Genomic DNA, 21,332 nt, shown 5'->3' on the forward strand with positions numbered 1-21,332 from the left:
CAAATGGGCGGGTTTGGATAATAATTCTAGGGAAACTTACAAAAATACTGAAATTTAGGTTAACTTTTACAAAAATACTGTCACACGGAAATCTTTTCAAAAATACTGTCACACAAAGCAGAACAATTCAAAACAACTAAAAACACCAGTAGAACCCTAGTGAAAACTTAACACAGTATACTGCAGTATGAAACTTATAAAAAAATACAGTAAAAATGTAAAAAACACCGCCTCGTAGTATTTTTGTAAAAAAATAGCAAAAGTTAGTATACCATTTAAATTTCCCTAATTCTATTCACTCGAACTCGAAACCCAATAAAACCCACCTTATGTGGACCAATAATTCTATACTTTTGAAAAGAAAAGGGAAATTTGAAATTCCATCCTTACAACACCTTAAATTTTTTTTCCCTAAATGCATACTTAATAATATTGGTCATATATGACCACATTTCTAATATCTCACAAATACCCCTCCCATTTGAAAAAATCAAAAACTTAAAACTTATCTCTCTCTCTTTGCCGACCACCCCACGAAATCACCACACCCACATCCCACCACCACCCGAAACCCCATCGGAGCAATCCAGTCCGACCCCAACCCCAGTCCGACCCTCTCGACCCACGCTCAACCCACCGTCATCAATGCTGCACGGAGGAGACCGAGGACCACCAAGGACCATCCACCACCTCCGAGGACCACCCACCACCTCCGACGAAAGACCCAGCCCCCCTCTCTCGAACCCAGCCCCCCTCTCTCTTCCTCTCTCTCAACTCGTGAGCCTCAACTGAAAACTAAAAAAAAAAAAACCACGGGTCTGATGGTTGGACCATGGGGTCCGATGGGGGTCCGACGGGTCCGATGCTTGCAAGCTAGGGGTTCGACGAGTCCGACGGGTCTGACGGGTCCGATGGGGGGTCCGATGCATGTGCGGGTTAGGAAAAATGGGGTTGAGTTATATGAGGGTTATTTTTGGGTTTTTGATAAAAGTGTCATATATTTTTTAGTTTGAAATGTATTGGTTTAAGAATAAAATATTAGGGTTTTTAAAGTATAGTTTTTCAAATTTCCCAAAGAAAATGGGGCCAAAATGTAAATTTGATATCTTGATATCCTAATCCGAATTTAAATAAATTTGGGTCATCACTTTCATTTCACCAAATCTTAAAAAGGCGGGAACTGCAAATCGTTACAGGGAGAGAAGAGAGAAAAACGAGAATGGACCCAAAGAAGTCGACCAACGATTTGAAGACCATATTAGACGCCATTAAATCTTCAGATGTAAGTATTTCACATTCTACCAATCAATTTTCATAGATTATGTTTCGTGCTACTGTTGGTTTAATTTGGCTATTCGAATTTGAAGTAATAATATTAACAGAAAAGGGATTGTAGAGAGTTTGTGAACTTGTTGATCTTCTGGTTCAGAGTAAATTTATGTTAAACAGTATTTGGGACTTGATTAGATTTTATGAGATTACCAACAAATGTACACAGGTTGTAGAGAGCCGTACCCAGCTGCTTTATGAACTCGGAGAACTAAAGTTATCAGAGAAATCTGACTTGGTTTCCCTTATTGAATGCCTCACAGTATCCATTGACCTCTCTACAATTTTTAAGCTTTCATTGCTGAAATTTGAAATTTGCATCATTTTCTGTAATTTCAACTTTCGAATCATGGTTTCTAAAAATCACTTATTTGGGTTTACCAACTTTTTTCTTCTACTTCGAAATTTCGAATATGCAATGCTTAATTTTAGCTTCCAACTACAATTTTTCTTTGTTCTACATGCCATTTGATTGATTCGTATTTGTCAGCTGCATTTGTATATGGGTTTGTAGGCATCTCATAGGTAATGTGTGAGTCAGATTTCACACCAAAGGATGTTTCTTTCTCATGAAGTCGCAGTCTAGTGTTATTGTAATCTATATGTTTCATCAAATTTTATCTGCCAAGATTATAATGAGTGTTATAAAGTGTATGCTGTTTTTTTGCCTTGACAACAAGCTTGACATTTTGGGAAGACTACACTTGTCTGGATGTAACTCAGTGCATGTTAAACAAGGCCATAATACATGTGGCTTTAAAGCACCTGGAATCGGGTATATCCTGTTGTCAATGCCAGTTTCTTACCCTTGCAACGAAGGTATAGATGATACTCTAATCTTGACTTGAAGAAAATTTATAGATATCTTATTTTCCATTAGGCTATTAGTGTAAAATCTTGAATGTAACATGTCAGTCAAGCATATGGTGCGGAAAGCACCTGAAGATGACTCTCATGTCCTCCGGGGAGTCTCAAGAAGAGGAGCATACCGAACTGTTTTTTCAGGTAGATGATATTTGACATTATCTGAGCTTATTGTTGTACTCTTTTTCTCTATCTTTTGTGTGTGGGTGCCCATGCTCTAGTTCTAGTACCGACTCTTTCGGTAATGACCAGAAGTTTGTACTTGTAAATCATCTGTATTTTTCCTTTGAACTTTCTCTAGATGATTAACTTTGTATATCTCTCTGGTGAATTATTTGGTTAAGTTTCTCATTGCGTAAACTTTTATTTTCTGAATTTCCTTTTCAGCTACTAGTGGATTTTCTGAGCTTTTCCACTGCTAGTTATTCAGCTTTGGCAAGAATTCCTATATCAGCTAACAGAACGTTGATGGATGCTACTGAAAAGTTCATTTTGGAGCAATTAAACTTAACCAAAGAGTTGTTATCAGAGATCAAGGTACTGTAATGTAACTTGTGTTTATTCATTGAATGCCAAGCACAAAACATGAAAATTACCTAAGAGTAGTTCAAATGGTTAGGCATGTGGTTTGATTTGAGTTTTCATAGTTTCATCGTATAAAGACAATTCAGTTTCCTTCTTGAAATTCTTATCATTTATCTAAAAAGTTATATTTACTTCTTTTTTAAGTTTGTCTCAAAAGAGTCTTTTAAGCATTTATCACCAGAAGTAATCTTTATCCAAATGCAGAAAATAAATTCACACGGATCAGAAGTGTTGAAGATAGCACATATGGTTATAGATGCTGTAATAAGACTGTGTGGAGTGTATTCTGAAGCTGTAACTTGGAATGTTACTGATGAAAAGCTTGATACAGAGAACAGTAGTATGGAATGTGAAGTGATCAATAATATGAATCATGTTATTGATATAACAAAGTGTTCAATTGGAAAACTGCATGAGATAGGCATAATTGCTGCTAATAGTGGGGGAAGCTTAGTAAGTATACTTAATGTGTCATGGAAAGGTGTGGTAAGTCTGCTTCAGCTTGGTGAGGGGATCTTAGCTATTAAGATGAATGTAGCAGATATCATTTCAAGTCTAATCTCATTGGCTAATGAATATCTGAAAAGTGTTGCTGAGGCTTGGTCTTCTTCGCTAAAGGAGCCTATTTCTGCAGTTGAAGCAAGAAGGAAATTTATTCCACTAAGGTTTTACTTAATTAATGCTCTCAAAATTTCAGCTTTATATCCATGTCAAGCATGTACGGTGCACAGGGAGATAACACTCTGTATCCTCATGATTTTGACTCTTAAAGTCTCTTGGAGCAAGGACAAACTGCTTAAAGCTGCTAGTGAAGCTTTTTCAGAACTTTTGGGTAAAACATCCTTTGATCTACTTAATTCGTTTCTAAGTTCAGATCAAGTGGAGCAAAAGTTAAAATTAGAGGTTGTTGATAGCCTGTTCAGTGACGAAAGCTTTGCGAATTCTATTCCTGGAGATATGAATGATCATAATAAGATGCTTCACATGGATGTCACTCTTTCTTCTCAAGTATTTACTGGGGTAAGCTCATTGTTGGTTGGTCGGGTTGCATTGTTTCTTAGTTTCTTGAGATGTTCACCTGATCTAAAAGAAGATATAAAACTTGGGCTTGCCAGAAAGCTTGGATGGTTTTTAGACTCTTTAATTGATGAAGAGGTGTATTCTTCAGTTCTCGTTTTGCAACTCCCTGTATTGTGTTGCTCTGGGAAAAAAGAGACGCTAGTTTGGCAACCAATGTTTTCATGTCTTTTGGATGCACTAAAGTCATTTTTGGTTGTGGTATCTTCAAGCGATGCATGGATGGAAGTGGAAGCATTTCTTCTTGAGAACCTTTGCCATCCTCATTTCCTTTGCTGGGAAATTGTAATGGAGCTTTGGTGCTTTATTCTACGTTATGCTGAGTCAGGAATGGTAAGTGGATTTATTAATAAGATTTGTTCATTGATGAAGTCACTGGCGTCTTCTCAATCAGTTCTTGATCCTAGTTCGGGAATGAGAAAGTTGGCAAGATCAATCAGCATGCTAATCAGTTTCGGGGCGCAATCTTTGGTAGACCAGGTTTTCAAATCCATAATTGGTGACAGCAGATCTCAACTGTCGTCAATTATGTGTTCAGCATTGTTCATGGAGGGCTTTCCACTGAACTTACTATCTGATAAGATGAAAAGTATTGCAGCTGAAAGAATACTTGCTGATTTTCTTGACTTCATAGAAAGTTTTGAAGAAAAATCAATAACAGCTACTAATGATGGTGTTTCGGGAGTCCCCGTATTTGCGCTGTCTGCTTCAATGCAGTCTCTGTAAGTTAAAAGATTTCCTTCTCTTCAAGATATTAAGCTTCTTTTGTTGTCGTTGAATAACCTTTTTGGGAATCCCAACCAAAAAATGATTCAACAATGTTTCAACTGATTTTGTTTTTCAATGTTATGTAGCCAGATCAACTTATCTGATATTGGAGTGAAGATCCTGCAGTTCCTAGTTTCTTTAATCCATAACTACGGTGTTTGTGTGGACAAACTAAGGAAGGAGCTATACCGCAAGCTTTTGAGTGAAACATTAGCGATCATCTCAAACATGAAGCACCTATACTCATATGAGGGAATGATCAAGCTTCTTCTTGAGCTTGAAAATTTGTTCATCTCAGGTCCAGCAGCCTCTGACAGAGACTTGTATGAATGCAAACCAAACCTTGCTCTTTTCATGGCAGGTCTCGCACACATGCCAATGGCAGAAGCTGATAAGGACAGTACCAAAATCTCTGCCGCTAGCCAATTGTATCAAATGATGTTAAAGGAAAGGCACTGGGCTCTTATTCATTTGGCAATCACAGCATTCGGGTTTTTTTCAGCCCGCACTTCGTGTGATGAGCTCTGGCGATTCGTGCCTGAAAATGCAGCCCTTTCATACGATTTAGAATATGGAAAAGAGGCAAACGAGGAGAGATTCATGTCTGAATTCAAAGTATTTCTCGACAAAGGAACTGATATCGACATAACTACTTCATCATCCGGGGGTGAGCAACTAGGACAGCTTTCAAAGGAGGGTCTGATTTTGAAGGAAATGTTTCAAAAGATCCCAACTATCAAAACAGAAACTGTTGCTGTATCTGAAACAATGGAAATTGATGATGAAAAGCAATCCATGGAGGTTGATGTAGAGAAGCAACACAGCAGAAAAAGGAAACTTCCTGATGGAATTAGCAAGGGAATGGAACTATTACAGAGTGGTTTGAAAGTTATTGTTAATGGTCTGTCTGAGTGGCACCAAACTCAGCCTGAGTCAAGTAATAATGAACTTCATGATCAGTTGAAGACTCACTGTTCTCGTCTAGAAGATGAAATTTCTCGATTAGCAGGCTTTGCTGGTGGAAACTAAAGCTGGGATTTTAGCTCACTTGCTGGTATGTTCCATAAAAATATAATACTATATGTAGTAATAGTAGTAGTAAATAGCTTATGTTGTATGATATGAGAGGAATGTTATTTTTTACATTTATTTTCATTATTTAGATTCATTGTTGTGTGGATTTAGAGGTTCAAATTTCACATGTCATTGCATTATTATACATGAGTTGGTTCACATGTAATATATATATGACTATGAGAAGTTTACTTACATAGAGTAGTAGTTGTTAATTGTGGAATAAAAATTCCTTTAACAATTCTGTCCCATTCCAATACTAAAAAAACATGGCATTTTGTATATAAAGTTGGGTATATCTTAAAAAATATGGATATAGTGGTAAAAAAATAAAAATTAATATTTTGGAAAATAATTGAATCTTTTTGTAAATAAAATATAAAATATAATATTTTGAAGAATAAATTAGGCCTTTTTCTAAAAAATAATTATATTTTCTTAGATAAATGGTGATTAAAATTTAAACTGGTATTTTTGAAAATATATTGGGGCATTTTTTTTGGAATAATTACATAAGGTACTATTTTTTATAAAATATTTATATTTTTACGTTCAAAGAATGTTTTTTTATATTTTTACAGTTTTCCAAAAAATAACACGAAAACAACATAAAATTAACAGGAAAACTAACATGAAAATAATATCAAAATAACAACAAAAAATAACATACAGATAACAAAAAATCAACAACAAATTAACAAGATTACAATAAAAAAAGACCGTATTTTCTATAAATAAAATTAAAAAAATCGTTAAAATGTTTAAAATTTCGTAAAACCGTATTTTTGTAATTTTTTTTGTTGTTTTTATATTTTTGTAAAATAATTCCTTTTTTTTTTCCAAAGATTTTTGTGTTAGGGTGCCCTTGGGCCGGCTCTGTTTGCTTTTCTATTTCCACCTCATTTCATGATAAGCATTATTTTATTTTTATTGTAAATGGTTATGGGAAATTTTTAAAAAAGGTTACAAAATATGAGTGAAAAAGTATAAAGTAACTGGCTACCTCTATGGTTACTCTAGTACTTAGTTACCCTTACCTAGTTTTCCTTTTTTTTTTTTTACTTTTTCTTCAATTTTTCCAATAAAATAACTTTTTTGAAAAAAAAACTATATTTTTGAACAAAAAATTATAAAAATTTGTAATTTTATCGTATAATTTTTTTTTTCCCACTATTTACAAATATTAGGAGGTGGCTAGGATTAAGGGAATATAAAAGAAAAATTTACAAAAATATTGAAATTTGGGTTAACTTTTACAAAAATACTGCCACACGAATTTTTTTTTCAAAAATACTGTGTTTTTATAAAACACCAGTAAAACACAAAGCAGAATAACTCAAAACAACAGTAGAACACTAGTAAAACACCAGTACAACACCAGTGAAAACTTAACACAGTATACTACAGTATGAAACTTATAAAAAAATACAGTAAAAAAGTAAAAAATACCGCCTGACAATATTTTTGTAAAAAAATGACAAAAGTTAGTATACCATGTAAATTTCCCATATAAAAAGGGAATGCTTTCTCCTTTAATATTACTTAAGGAATCTAAAAATATCACTTTTTATTATTATTATTATTATTATTATTATTATTATTATTATTGTTATTGTTTTTATTTCATTTTATGGCTATGATATATGAAAAGAAAATAAATGATATTATTAGGAACTTTTTTAATAGTTTGCAATTGCATACGTTGCTAAATAGTTATAAAATATTTTAAATTTATTTTCTTTTATAAATAATATAAATAAAAATAATAATGAAATAAAAATTAAGAATATACTATAAAAATTAGATAAATACTATATTTGGTTTGATTTTTTATCTATAGTTGGTAATTTACACATATGATAATAAATGTATTATATTTCTATCGTTTTTATAGCGGAATCATACCATATATATATCAAATAAATAAATAATTTATGGTGAATTGATATAATTAGAAATATGTAAAATATATGCTTTTATTACATTTAATATATCATTCCTAATAAAGATATTGCATCGGAATCTCAATATAATTACATAAAATTTTATTTTTTTTACAGTATAAATACAAAGTACATCTTCTTCTTAAACATCAAAAAACACCACATTACAAAATAGAATAATAATATATATGAGGATGAATAATAATAGCATTAGTATTTTTGGTGTAATTCTTGGGTTATTATTGTGCATGAACAACTATTCATGTGTGAATGCAGAGTACACTGTTTACATAACCAATTTCTTAGATGTAAACACAACAGTGAGTGTTCATTGCAAATCAGCAGATGATGATCTTGGGACTCATATTGTGTCATATGGTGATAATTTCAATTGGAGTTTCAACATAAATTTCTTTAGAACTACTCTATTCTATTGTGATATGAGTACAAGTAAAGGAGATCTCAAAGGTCATTTTGTTGTTTTTGATGCCCAAAAATATGATTGCCATGATAACAAATGTTATTGGGATGTTTCAAACAGTGGATTGTATCTATTTAATTATCGTCTTAATAAGTATGAGTTACAATATTCATGGCCAAAGTCAATAGTAGCTAGTACTACTATTGATCCCAAATTTTGATCAACACTACTCTTGATCATATATGCATCTCTCTTGCATATTTCTCTTGTTTTTTTTTGTTAGATCAATGAAATAATAAAAAGTTCCTTATTATTATAATTATATTACTCTTTCTTTGTTCTTTATGTTTTCTTTCTTCTTCTTATTATTACTAATGTCTTGTTGCATTTTACATTAGTCACCTTTTGATGGATCCAATTGTCAATATACACTTTGTTACTACTTATTTCAAGTAGGGCCGGGCGCCCAAGAATGTAAGGAATGAAGATCCTCAATTAAAAATTAGTGTCCTACATATTTTATGTTAAATTAATTTAAATTTGACACATCAACTAATATTTTATTTATTAAAAAGTTAAACTTTTAACTGAATTAACAAAAACCGTTAACATATTTAATATAAGATACCAATTTTTAACAGAAGATTTTCATTCGGCTTTGAGCAAATTAATAAAAATTGGAATTTCTAAATTTTTGTGTGTTTTTTTAAATAACACACATAACATCAAAATTTTGTTTTTTTGGGAATAATTATATAACACACCATTTTTTATAAAAAAAAAAATTACTTTTTTACATCTAAAGATTGTTTTTTTTTTTTTTTTTTTATATTTTTACGGTTTTCTATAAAAAGTACAACACGAAAACTATAAAAAAACTACATAAAAGTAACATGAAAATAACATCTAAATAACATAAAAAAAAACATACAGATAACAAAAAATTAACAATAAATTAATTAACAAGAGTACAACATAAAAAGATCGTATTTTTTGTAGATAAAATAAAAAAAATCATAAAAATGTTTAAAAATTTCGTGAAACCGTATTTTTATAATTTTTTTATTGTTTTTGTATATTTGTGAAATAATTCCTCTTTTGGCAAAATTTTGGAGTTTTGGGCCCATCCTCCACCTCCCACAACACTGAAAAACTACACAGATTTCAAGTTTCATATAAATATTAAGGTTAATAGCCGCGTAAGTAACTAAATTTTGAGTTTTTAAACAACATAAATCTAATAATTTTTTTAATGGTACAAATATTTAATGTTCATAAAATTATAATTTCTCTTTGGTTTCGTTAATACTGAGATCTAATATTGTCTTAAACATGACATATTCTAGCTTATTGGGTTTGAATAGAAACATGTAGTATCAATTATATCTAAATCTTCTTTTAATAAATTTAAAACGGAGATTGTACTGACAAAACTGGAGGAAAATTATAATTTTACAAACATTTGGTTCTTATGCCGTTAAAAAAAATTATTAGGTTTATGCTGCTTACAAATTCAAGACTTTAGGTATTTAGACCATCTCCAATGGCTTATTTTTTACACTTAATCCCTTTATTTTTTTTTTTGGTAGCAAAACTCCCTTATGTTTATTTTTCTTTACAAATTTGAGGTACCAGCTGGATATCACCGTTAAATACCGACTGTATTATTACTGTATTGACTTCGAAGTTTTAATTTCACTTATCTACACAGGTGTACACAGTAGTTATCCAATTGACATTATTCGTTTGTGATTTCACCTCTTGTTCAACACATTTCCTCTCTTTCTTATCTCCATCGTTAAAACTTTCTTCTCCCAACCCTAATTCTCTAGATGAACATGACCCAGTTGGGTCCCAGAGCCCCCTGGGAGACGTACAGAATTTAAAATAATTCACTCTCAATGTCGCGATAGTGATAGAGCTATGTCTACTTCGAGTCCTTATTTCTCATGAGAATTACAAAGAGATTTGACTAAGAAAATAGCTTAAATTTCTAGAGAGAGAAAGTAGAGAGATGCTCTGACCTTGTGGGGACTTAGTTGAATGTAAAAAATGAACTAGTGAAGCTCTCCTTTTATAGGGAATGAATACCTATTAAACAAAAAAATATGAAAAAATCACTTTGGGTTGATCTTGGCCATTATTGAGAATCTAATGGCTAAAATTGACTCTTGATGAAATTCGTCAATTTTTGGAGCTTGAATCTCGTCCGTTGGATCGTTTTCGGGTGATCTGCGAAAAAAATTGCACTTATTTTGGGAACAAATTTTGGACTTGAAATCTTTAATATTGTTATATGGGTGTGGGACATGACTTGAAAGAGCTTTAAAATGCAAGTTGAATCGCGTCGATTGGATCAATATTGAGGGATTTATGATCGTTTTACTGAAGGTTGTTCAGGACCCAACATTCAGGTTGACACCCTACGCCCAAGTTGTCATACTGATGTCAACCTGGATGTTGGGTAAGTGAAAAAAATATCCCAGACTTGTATTTTTTTGATGCCTAAGTGATATTTTGAAATCACTTGATCAATTTCTTAGTTTTGGTAAAGTTGTTTACCAGTTCTCGAAGATGTCGCTTTTTTGTGAATCGAGTAGACTCGAAACTCTTCGATTTTGTCAATATTTCACCTTATTGAAAAGGTGAATATCAAAGTATGAATTTGACTTGTCACAAGTTGTAATTCTCATTTACTACGAAAAAATAGTCAGATGCTCGAGACGAAATCAAAATCAGATAAGCAGAACCCAACGCACCGAGCCACATGTCACCTGGGCGCTGGGTGCTTCTCTGGAAACTTCATGGGACTTGTTTTGATACTTCTATGGCATTAGAGATTGTGATGAGGTCTCCTACCCCATTTTTAACCATAATAAGAAGAATTTCAATAGCAAAATTTGTGTTTGAAGGGCAAAAACATGCGAACTAGATTGCACGTGAACCTGCTGGGCGCATGGCCCACTCCCAGTGCCCATGTCAACTTGGGCGTTGTTGGGTCCCTGTTTCAACCCTTAGACAATCTCATTGCTCTTCGAGATCGTTTGTATCTTCGTTATTTTTAAAAATAGAAAAGATGCCTAAAGCACTTTTTGAGAAAACTGATTGGAAATAAGTTAGGTTGACAAAATATCAATCTAGGCGCTGGATGCATCACTAGGTGGCCTGTGCACTGTGTGCCTGGATGCTCCAAATGGTAAGTGTTCTGATTCTGATCGATTCGTGATAAGTCTTATTCATGTCTAAGTACAAAATTTGAGCTATTTGCACTAAGATGGACTCGAAAACTGAAACTATAGTTAGGAATGTCAACCTGGGCGCTGGGTGAAAATCCTAGACGTTAGATGAAAATCCTAGGCACTCGGGTTGACTTTTGGGATGTTGTTTCGTCTCTTTTCAATTTTCAGGTCGCAGATTTGGAATATTCTTGTCTTTTTGGTTCAGAATACTGAATGATGGTGCATTAGAAACAACTTGTTGGGATCTAAACACCCATTTTAGAGTTCTCGGAATCAATTCGGGCATAAGGCTAGAGACCTCTCTCAAGTCGACTACTATGACTCAAGATTTCACAACTCCATAAATATATTTTTTTTTCTTGTCACGTGTCAAATATTGATATCCACATGCATCAAAGTTAGTTTTCGTGTAAATAGTAACTAGTTTGTCTATTGGAAAACCAATTCTAACACAGAGGTAACCTTTTAAGAAAATTTGCTGGAACAAACTGCCCCAGCCATTTGGCCAATTCTACACATTATTCTACATGAAGGATTTCATTTTAACCCAACAACGTACATAATTTATCTAATTTGGCATCTGTGTCCAGATTCCAAACAAATGCCACACTTCAAAAATCAAAATATTTTAGTAATTTCCTTTTTATAAATACATAATTGTACTTATGTCACTCATTGATTAAAATAAAATCTCTCTTTTTTTTTTTATTATTATTATTAAGAGAAAGAAAATCTCTTTCAAGTTTCAAACACCATGGATTATAATAAACGTACTTAATTTCTTTCTTTTTATAGTGAAATCATATATACAATTAAAAATAATTTATGATGAATTGATGTAATACCAAATATATATATGTGTTTCAAAAAAAAAATGCAAAGATATTCTTTTATTAATTTTATTATATCATTCCTAATAAGATAGTATCGTAATCTCAACAACAATATATATGAAATTAATCTTAGATTTTTTTTTTGTAATTTTTGCAATATAAATACAAAGTACAAGATATAATCACATATCTTCTTCTTAAACATCAAATCACATCACAAAATTATATTTTATATAAATTTTTTTATATACATATATCACCATGAATAATAAGAGCATTAATATTTTTGGTGTAATTCTTGGAATATTATTGTGCATGAACAATTACTCATGTGTCAATGCCAAGTACACTGTCTACATAATCAATTTCTTAGATGTAAACACAACATTGAGTGTTCATTGCAAATCAGCAGATGATGATCTTGGGACTCATATTGTGTCATATGGTGATAATTTCAATTGGAGTTTCAATATAAATTTCTTTAGAACTACTCTATTCTATTGTGATATGAGTACTAGTCAAGGAGGTCTTAAAGGTCATTTTGTTGTTTTTGATGCCCAAAAAAATGATTGTCATGATAGCAAATGTTATTGGAAAGTTTCACAGAGTGGATTGTATCTCTTTAATTATCTTCATAATGAGTATGAGTTACAATATTCATGGCCAAAGTCACTAGTAATAGCTAGTACTAGTGATCCCAAATTTTGATCAACACTCATGATCATATGCATATGGTTCAAATTTATATGTTTCTCAATCTCTTGAAATTTTTGTTGGATCAATCAAATAATAAAGAGTGCCTTATTATTATTACTAATGTCTTGCTGCAAATTGTACTATATAGTGCACACCTCATTTCAAGCATATTCCAATATATACACCTCATTATGACTAATTATTAATTTTAAATTTTATACTAATATTATGAGTAACTAGCTAACTCAAGATTTTTATTGTAGTGGTGTTTAATTGTCATAAAAAAAATATTTAAATTTATTTTGAATAATTTTGTGGAGGCTATTTTAATGTTTTGTATTATTGTGAATATTGTTTTACATGGAATATATGGTAGAGTGTTGAGACATATACAAGAACATAAGCTACTTCATTTATCACCAATTAATTTTAAGATGGAATCCTATAATTTTAAACATGTAGTATAATTATTAGATTAAAAGAAAAATATATTTTTTCTTTGTGTCCTTTTCTTAATCTAGAGTTATTTCTTAGAAACTATAGACCATAAGTGAGATTGAGATTGAAAACCCAGATAAAATTGGACTTGTGGTATAATTCCTTCAAATAAAAACGGTTGTAAAAGTTATTCTTGGAAAGTTGTTGACTCATGGAAGTAGGTCCTGGAAGGCTTTCTTGTCGATCTTCCAGGAAGGGTACTCAAGAAAGCTAACTTTCCCCAGAAAGGAGTTCCGGATGGCTAGCTGCTCCTCCTAAAAAAGGAGTTTCGAATAGTTGACTCCAACTAGCTCTTTCCTATCCAAGAAGCTCTTCCTGGGAGTGCTTTAGTCTGTGATTCCAGAAGTTCTCATACTTGCTCCCAGAAACACCTATACTTAAGCTGACGTGGAGATCTCGCTCATAAATAGAGTTTGTTAAGTCCTGACTAACTTAGCAACTTAACTTCTTGCAGCCACTGATTTTAAGATCTTTTAGTCATAATATAAGAATAATAATTTATAATTAGTCACAACCTTTTTACTTTTAGTCACAAGTTTTGTTGTGACGAAAAGTTAATTTTTTTTGTAGTATTAGAAGTTAATAATTTGTAACTTTGTTTCTATTTGTCATATATGGTTTACATTTTATCGATATAAACATTATTATATTATACTATTCTATCATCATATCCCAAAGAGAAATGCTAAAAAGCATTAATGATGCCAAGTAAGTACTTTCCTACGTGTCAATATCGCTATTGGTCTAATTAAGTATCGGGTCTTATATAGTTTAATATAATAGCTTTTAAGGAGTATCACTAGCCAATCGCAAGACGATACGTCTTAAGGGTGCTAGACACCACTGGTGCCCAATAACAATGCTCTATACCAAAACTCTTTTTCTAATTGTCTTCCCCATGCACCATACACGTGGCATCTAAATAGGTGTTCTTTATTTATTTATTTATTTTTTTACTTTTTAACATGATTCGTTGAAATAGTTTGAAACCTCTCATAAAACCATAACAAGTAATTAATCACATCCAAACAAAAGTCTCAAATTTTCCTTCTCTCCTTTTTGCCACATGTATAAAATTACACATATACGTTTCTTATTTACCAATATAAAAAAGGTAACATAACAACACATCTTCACATTATTATTAGAAATAAAAAAAAGAAAACTCAAATCAAATTAAAAATAAAAACCATGAAATCTTTTCTAAGCTCTATGTTTCCTCTAGTACTACTACTCCTTGCATTATCATCTATAGTGAAAGCCAAGCACCAAGTCTCTCTAGTAAATTTTATCGATTTAAACACGACGCTAACTCTCCATTGCCAATCAAAAGACGACGATCTTGGTATGCATGAGTTGTTTTTCGGGGAAAGTTTTAAATGGAGTTTTAGAATAAATTTCATGAGAACAACTCTTTTCTTTTGTGACATGAGTTGGGTTTATGATAAGGAAAAAATGGTGATGATGAGAGGTCATTTTGATGTGTTTGTGACCAAAAGAGATGCTTTTAGGTGTCTTGATAATAAGTGTTATTGGGAAGTTTTAAAGAGTGGATTATATCTTTATATTTGGCAAGATAATGATTATGAGTTACAATATATATGGCCAAACACTACTCACTCTTGATGATTATATTAAATCAATTTTATTGTTGTTTAGTTAATTTCTAATTTATTAATGGAAATAAAATGAGACTTATGACTCATTTCAATATAAAGCTCATGTCGTTTGTTGCTTTTGTTGTGGTTTATTTATGTACAATTAATAATTTTATTTTAACTTGTAATATATATATAATATATTTATTGCAAAATTTTTTTATTATAATATCTTTACTTTTATTTATGTATATATTTAGCTGTATAAATACTGAATTACAGCTAAATATTCATAACTGTGTTGGAGAGAATAGTAGTACTGTTGACACTCACACTCACTTTCCAATATGGGACAAAATCGTGCTGCAATCAGCATCATATATATAGTGACACGATTTTGTTCCGTGATATACTTTCACAGAATGTATTCCGTGATGTACGGCAGCCGTTAGATGGGAGAGTTATTTGATCTGAGGGCTGAGATTGATCTAAGGGTAATTAGGGTTAAAAATGTTAACGTACCCTGAGACCCATCTAATGTACCCTGAGACCTATTTAATGTACCACAGAATACATTCCGTATAAATACATGATAGGACAAAATCGTCCCCTATATTTTGTATTATAATATTTCTTATATTTTATTATATCTCTCAGATTGTGATTGGCTCTATCACAAGTTGTTGCCATTTTATATAAATATATATGTAATTGATTGTCTATTCTTCACACATTCACAAACACTTTTTTAGCCTTCAAATTGTAACTCTCCTTTGTGACATCCAGCAATCGTTAATATCTTCTTCTTCTTTTTTTCTTTTAATTATATTATTGCCTTTTGATCTCATCATATAGTTGATCATGGAATAATATTATAGTGGCCACAAATTAAGTAGTATATATACTAGTGAACATATATGATTATATTTATATACTAAAAAAACAGTTAGTTTTAGTAATAATTTTTTAATCACAATATATTATTTTTAATTAAATATAACTTTTAGTTACAACAAAATATTACTTGTGACTAAAACATAATATTTAAATACATGTTATTACTAATGTAGTTTTAACTAGTCACAATAAGTATTATGACGTATTGTGACTAAAAATATATTTAAATACAATAAATTATAATTTTTTTGACTAATACTTTAATTACAGACCTTTTAGTCACAATATAATTAAGAATACTAATTTATAATTAGTCACAACTTTTTCACTATTAGTCACAAATTTTATTGTGACTAAAAATATGATTTTTTATAGTCATACAAACAAATTATTAATCGAATTTATTAAGTATTTAATCAAGAAGTCTACTTCTTTTTCTGTTATTAGTAATAGTAATGATTATTAATGTTACCTGTTAGAAACATGATTAAGATCAATATAGATATGCTTCTATTGTTAATGAGAGCATTAGCTTTGAAATTGGTTGAGTAGCGCATAATCATGAAGGAACTGTAATTAATTAAAAATGATTCAAAGTTAACTGTTTATGGTGGAAGCTCTGAGAGTTAAATAGGTTCACAGTCAAATATCAGAATCTTTCTCATATTGTTATTGAAAATGATTGTCAAGTAGTTGTTCGACAATTGGTCATATTCTCTATTTGGTTTGCGTATTTCTAATTGTAAACGTGTACTTTCTTGTTAAACAATGTTACTATATTTTTTGTTAAACGATTTACAAATAAGGTGGTCAATTTTTCAGTTCGTGCTGGCGGTTCTTTTTTAGGTTGTCAGTTTAGTGAAAGTTTTGTCCGGACTGATATTTTCATGCTATTTTCTTAGTAGATTTACAAATTTAATGATACCGCAAATATTTTAGCGAGAAAAAAAATATATATTTAATCATACAATGTTTGCATATAAGAGTACGTATGCGTTTAATATTAATATTTTTAGAAGGTTTTATTATTAATAATTGAAATGCATATCATATAAAAGGTAAATACTATTTTGGACTCCGTATTTAGCAAAAGTTATCAATTGGACCATTTGTTTTGTTAAATGATAAAATGGACCTTATATTTTTCAAAATAGTAAAAATAGGACCCTGAACACAATTTTCAACTATTTTATTTTTTAATATAATTAACTTTAAGATAATTTTTAATACGAACAGATACAGAAAATGTAACCAGTTTTGTGATAACATTGATCAGATTATTATTAAGTTTTATTTTGACAAAAAATCAGTTCAGAGTCTTATTTGTATAATTTTGGAAAATATAGGGTCCATTTTATCATTTAACAAAACAGAGGGTCCAATTAGTAACTTTTACAAAACAGAGGGTCCAAAATAGTATTTACCCCATATAAAATAAACCTAAAAAAATATTAATTCGTTTAGTAAGATTAGATGTTATTCTTGAATATATTATTTTTAGAATTTTTATATAAAAATATTTTATTAATGAATAATCTCTAATTTGTTATTTATATATAAATTAAGTCTTCATTTAGGCTAATTATAAATAAAAATATCTTCCATATTGTAATTAATTATATATTTTTTAAGTCACGTATTAAAAAAATTATAATACTTTCATATATAAAAATAATCATATCTTAATAAAATATATATAGCTTATAAATTTATTTATATTGTAATATCCCTGCTTCAAGTCTTTATTGGGCTCTTATACACGAGTACGTCACTCTGCCTGCTTCATGGACTGATGACTGAACCTACAAACCAACACGAGTGTTTCCACCTATCCTAAAATTACCCCAAGTCAAGCACGCTTAACTGTGGAGTTCTTTCGTGATGGGCTACCGAAAAACAAGATGCACCTTGTTGATATAGGTAGTACCAATCAATTCATTTAAGCCTTCTTCAAATGTGTAGTCCCATACTCAGAATCATATCACACTTGACCTTCCCCAGACAGACAGTGTGAGATTGCTAACAATTCAGTAATATTTAGAGAGTTTTACTACTAAAATTTAAGCTTAGAGAGTTAAGTGCAAATAGAATAATAATTGAAAGAATTTAGCACAATTTTTTGTAGCAAAATTTTTATTTATTATAGAGTAATTTACGGTATAAATACCTAAGTTTAACTTCCAGTTGCAAATGAATACCTAAGTAATTTTTGGCGGTAATAATACTTAAGTTATATTTTTGAAACTCTGTAGTACCTGATTATTAAATATTAAGTCATTATTCACATGTTATTTTTTTATTGGTATATTTAAAATAATTATTTAAAAATTTAATGACTTGGACAGAATTGTCACGTGGTAATTTACTTAACACTTAACAGTCAGTACCTATAAAAATTTTAAATTATAACTTAAGTATTATTATTGTTAAAAATTAAACTTAGTATTTATTTATAATTAAGAGTTAAACTTAGATATTATACCGCAAATTACTCTTTATTATAATCTATATAGTGGCCTCATTTGTTTCACTTTAGCCACGTGCATATATATTTAATGGCCTACATATCTCTTCTCCATGCGTATATGGTAAATCCAAGTTGATTCAACTTGGCCATAATGCCAGCTGTACTATTTTTAATTATAATTAATTAATTAATAATACAATATGTAGTTGTTTATATATTTATTTATATCAAATTGTAGTCTTTAATTTCCAATAAAATATTGATTATGGGGTTAATTTATTGATCGCAAACCAATATATGTTTATGCTTGTTTTTTTCCCAAATTCAAATTTTCTAGTGGCCTAAAAATATATGTATATATAAGCTAGTTGGACAAGACCTAAAATCTCATCATATATATATGATCATGTCATGTGTATATATATATATACACCATGTTGGCCATAATCTTTTCTTTCTATTTTTTGGGGGAACCAATTGATATATTTTGCATCTTTATAAGAGTAGATATTATATTTACATATATAGTATAGTGTTACATTTAATAATATTTGTATATGAATTATATTGTTATAATCTTAAAATGTTATTGTTGTGATTTTGTTTGATATGAAATCACAAGCATTAATTAATATGGTATCTATCTTTGAAAAAAAAAATGTTATTGTGAATGTTGGAGAACACAAAAACACATACCAAATATTGTTGTGTCCATTATACTATATATTTAAATTAGATCTAAATTTATGAGAAAAATGATATAACAAGTTGGATTTTTTTTTTTTTTTTTGTCAAACACTTTTTAAACAAGTAGCCAGCAAATTAATGGGGAATTCTATATAAATACAAGATCTTGTTCTCCTTAACTAAATAATATTAATTTTATAATAAACCATTAATTATATTAAAGCCCCCAAAAACTTCATATATGCAAATAATAATAATAATAATAATAATAATAATAATAATAATACAAGCATAGATTTCATCATAAAAGCTTAATTCCCTAAAAGAAAAGGGAAAAAAATCTAGTAGTTATTGTAAAAAAATATCCACCATATATTTAACACATTGTGTGGTCATCAAATATTTAAGTTTATTTTTTAAGATAGAAATTAAACTATGATGCTTAGCAAATAGCAAAGAAAAAAAAAACAAAAGATATGATTTTTTGTTTTTTAATTTTTTATATCTATACATAAATAGTGTGGAGTACTTCCTATAAATATATATATATATGATTCCCACAATCTAATTATATTACTTTCTTTATTTTTTTATACATAAAAAAGAAAGTTATATTATTACTTTCTTCACCTCACTCTACTAATTAAATAAACGCACCTACTACTCATCATACTATCTCTCTCTATATAGAAATAAATAAATAAATATAAAATTAAAACTGAAAATAGTGGTCAATATTATATAAAGATGTTAAACTATTTATATATATCATGAGTAAATGAATAATGAAATTATACACCTAAAAAATCACTTAATTAAATATTGTACACTATTTTTTTTGTGTAAATAGATTAATTACACATCATTATGTGTAAAAATGGTGTATAATTTAAGTGTGTCTCAATTATTTTCATATTATTATTGATGTAATTCAATAATAAATATTAACATTTTAGTAATTAAATAAATATTATATTTGGTATATATATATAAAAAAATAAACTAAATATAAAATCCTTATGTGTACAAAAAAGGTGTGCAAAAAATTAAGTGTGTCCACTATATTTCTCTTTATATATACACAAAACCATAGATGTTCAAACTAGTAGTACTACTATAGTCATAATAATATATATTATATTGAGAAGAAAACGGTGTCGTTTGATAATGAAGATCCTAAAGCAAAACCAACTGAGAAGCTTAATAATAAGCGTAATAGTCTCAGTTGCCGTTTTGATAATTTTCGTGTCGTTTTCTGGTCCGGTGGGTTTGTTAGAATACGACATAAGAATCATAAACGGTTTTAGCGACAACTCATCTTTGCCTCTAGTGATCTGGTGTGCCTCGGAACAGAGCGATCTCGGTGGACGCGCGTTGCAGGAGAGAGATGATTTCAGCTGGAGAGTGAGAACTGACATGTGGGGTAATCCTCACTTTGTTTGTACGATGAAATGGGATCGGAAGAGGAAGAAGTTCGATGCTTTTAAGGTTTCTAGAGATGTTCGTCGATGTAGTCTGTTAAGGAAGTGTTCTTGGTTGGTTACTGAAAATGGCTTCTTTTTTAGTGATGATGAAATTAATTGGAAAAAAGATTTTTCATGGCCATAATATATATATATATATAATAATAATAATATTTTGTGTTTTTCAATATATAATAATATTAATAATAATAATAATAATAATAATAATAATAATAATAATAATAATAATAATAATAATAAGTTTTGTACCCAAAATATACTTATGTAGTAATATTATGTTGTAGTACTTGTTGAGATTGAGACTCTAGTTTTTTTGATCATACATTCATGTAATTTGTTTTTTTTTAGAACCTTTCATGGTTTGGGCAATATATATATAAAAATATATATTAGGCAACTGAAATCTCTAAATAAAGAGAAAAACAATATTATGTTTGTTGATTTTTTTTATTATTTATTTATATTAGTATGTTCTTTTCTCTTATAGAAACTCACATAACAATTAATGAAAAAATTTAAATTGATCGCAACAAAAATTTACATAGCAGCCCACATAAAAATTATTGGAGCAACCCAAACTATTAATTTTAAAAGAATAAGTATTTGTCTTTTTCCACTAATAAGTACTTTCCCACTAACTAAAGTGTTAAAACTAATAAAACTTTTTTCTTTTTCTCCAAAAATAGCGGTAATAGTCCTTAAGGTCATGTTTTTTATTTGTCCGTTAGTCCTAATTTTAACTGAACCGTTTACGTTTTTAAAATTACTATGTGTTGAAATATTATTGATCTAAATTATTATTTTCATTTTAATAAATAAATTATTTTAAAATAATTTCTTTTTTCTTTTTCTTTCTTTTCTTCTTCGTCTTC

At 29.8% G+C, this 21,332-nt stretch overlaps 2 protein-coding genes across 3 annotated transcripts; both read left to right on the forward strand.

Moving 5' to 3' along the window:
* The first annotated feature begins 860 nt into the window (after positions 1-860).
* On the forward strand, positions 861-8,584 carry LOC115721774 (uncharacterized). Of its 2 annotated transcripts, XM_061103761.1 has the most exons (8): positions 861-1,282; positions 1,499-1,591; positions 2,014-2,148; positions 2,245-2,334; positions 2,581-2,730; positions 2,983-4,577; positions 4,710-5,677; positions 7,917-8,584. In XM_061103761.1, the coding sequence occupies exons 1-7, from the start codon at positions 1,220-1,222 to the stop codon at positions 5,650-5,652; spliced, it is 3,069 nt and encodes a 1,022-aa protein (XP_060959744.1). In that variant the 5' UTR covers positions 861-1,219; the 3' UTR covers positions 5,653-5,677; positions 7,917-8,584. The 2 variants fall into 2 exon arrangements, with proteins under 2 accessions (XP_060959744.1, XP_030506708.2); XM_030650848.2 differs by lacking the exon at positions 7,917-8,584 and having other exon boundaries at positions 4,710-5,938.
* Positions 8,585-20,034: 11,450 nt separating this feature from the next.
* Positions 20,035-20,901, forward strand: LOC115722642 (S-protein homolog 5). The gene has a single exon (XM_061103664.1). It carries the CDS (start codon positions 20,144-20,146, stop codon positions 20,582-20,584), a length of 441 nt encoding a protein of 146 aa, XP_060959647.1. The 5' UTR covers positions 20,035-20,143; the 3' UTR covers positions 20,585-20,901.
* Positions 20,902-21,332: the final 431 nt, after the last annotated feature.

Source organism: Cannabis sativa, chromosome 9 (assembly GCF_029168945.1).
Source record: "Cannabis sativa cultivar Pink pepper isolate KNU-18-1 chromosome 9, ASM2916894v1, whole genome shotgun sequence".
Taxonomy (NCBI): Eukaryota; Viridiplantae; Streptophyta; class Magnoliopsida; order Rosales; family Cannabaceae; genus Cannabis; species Cannabis sativa.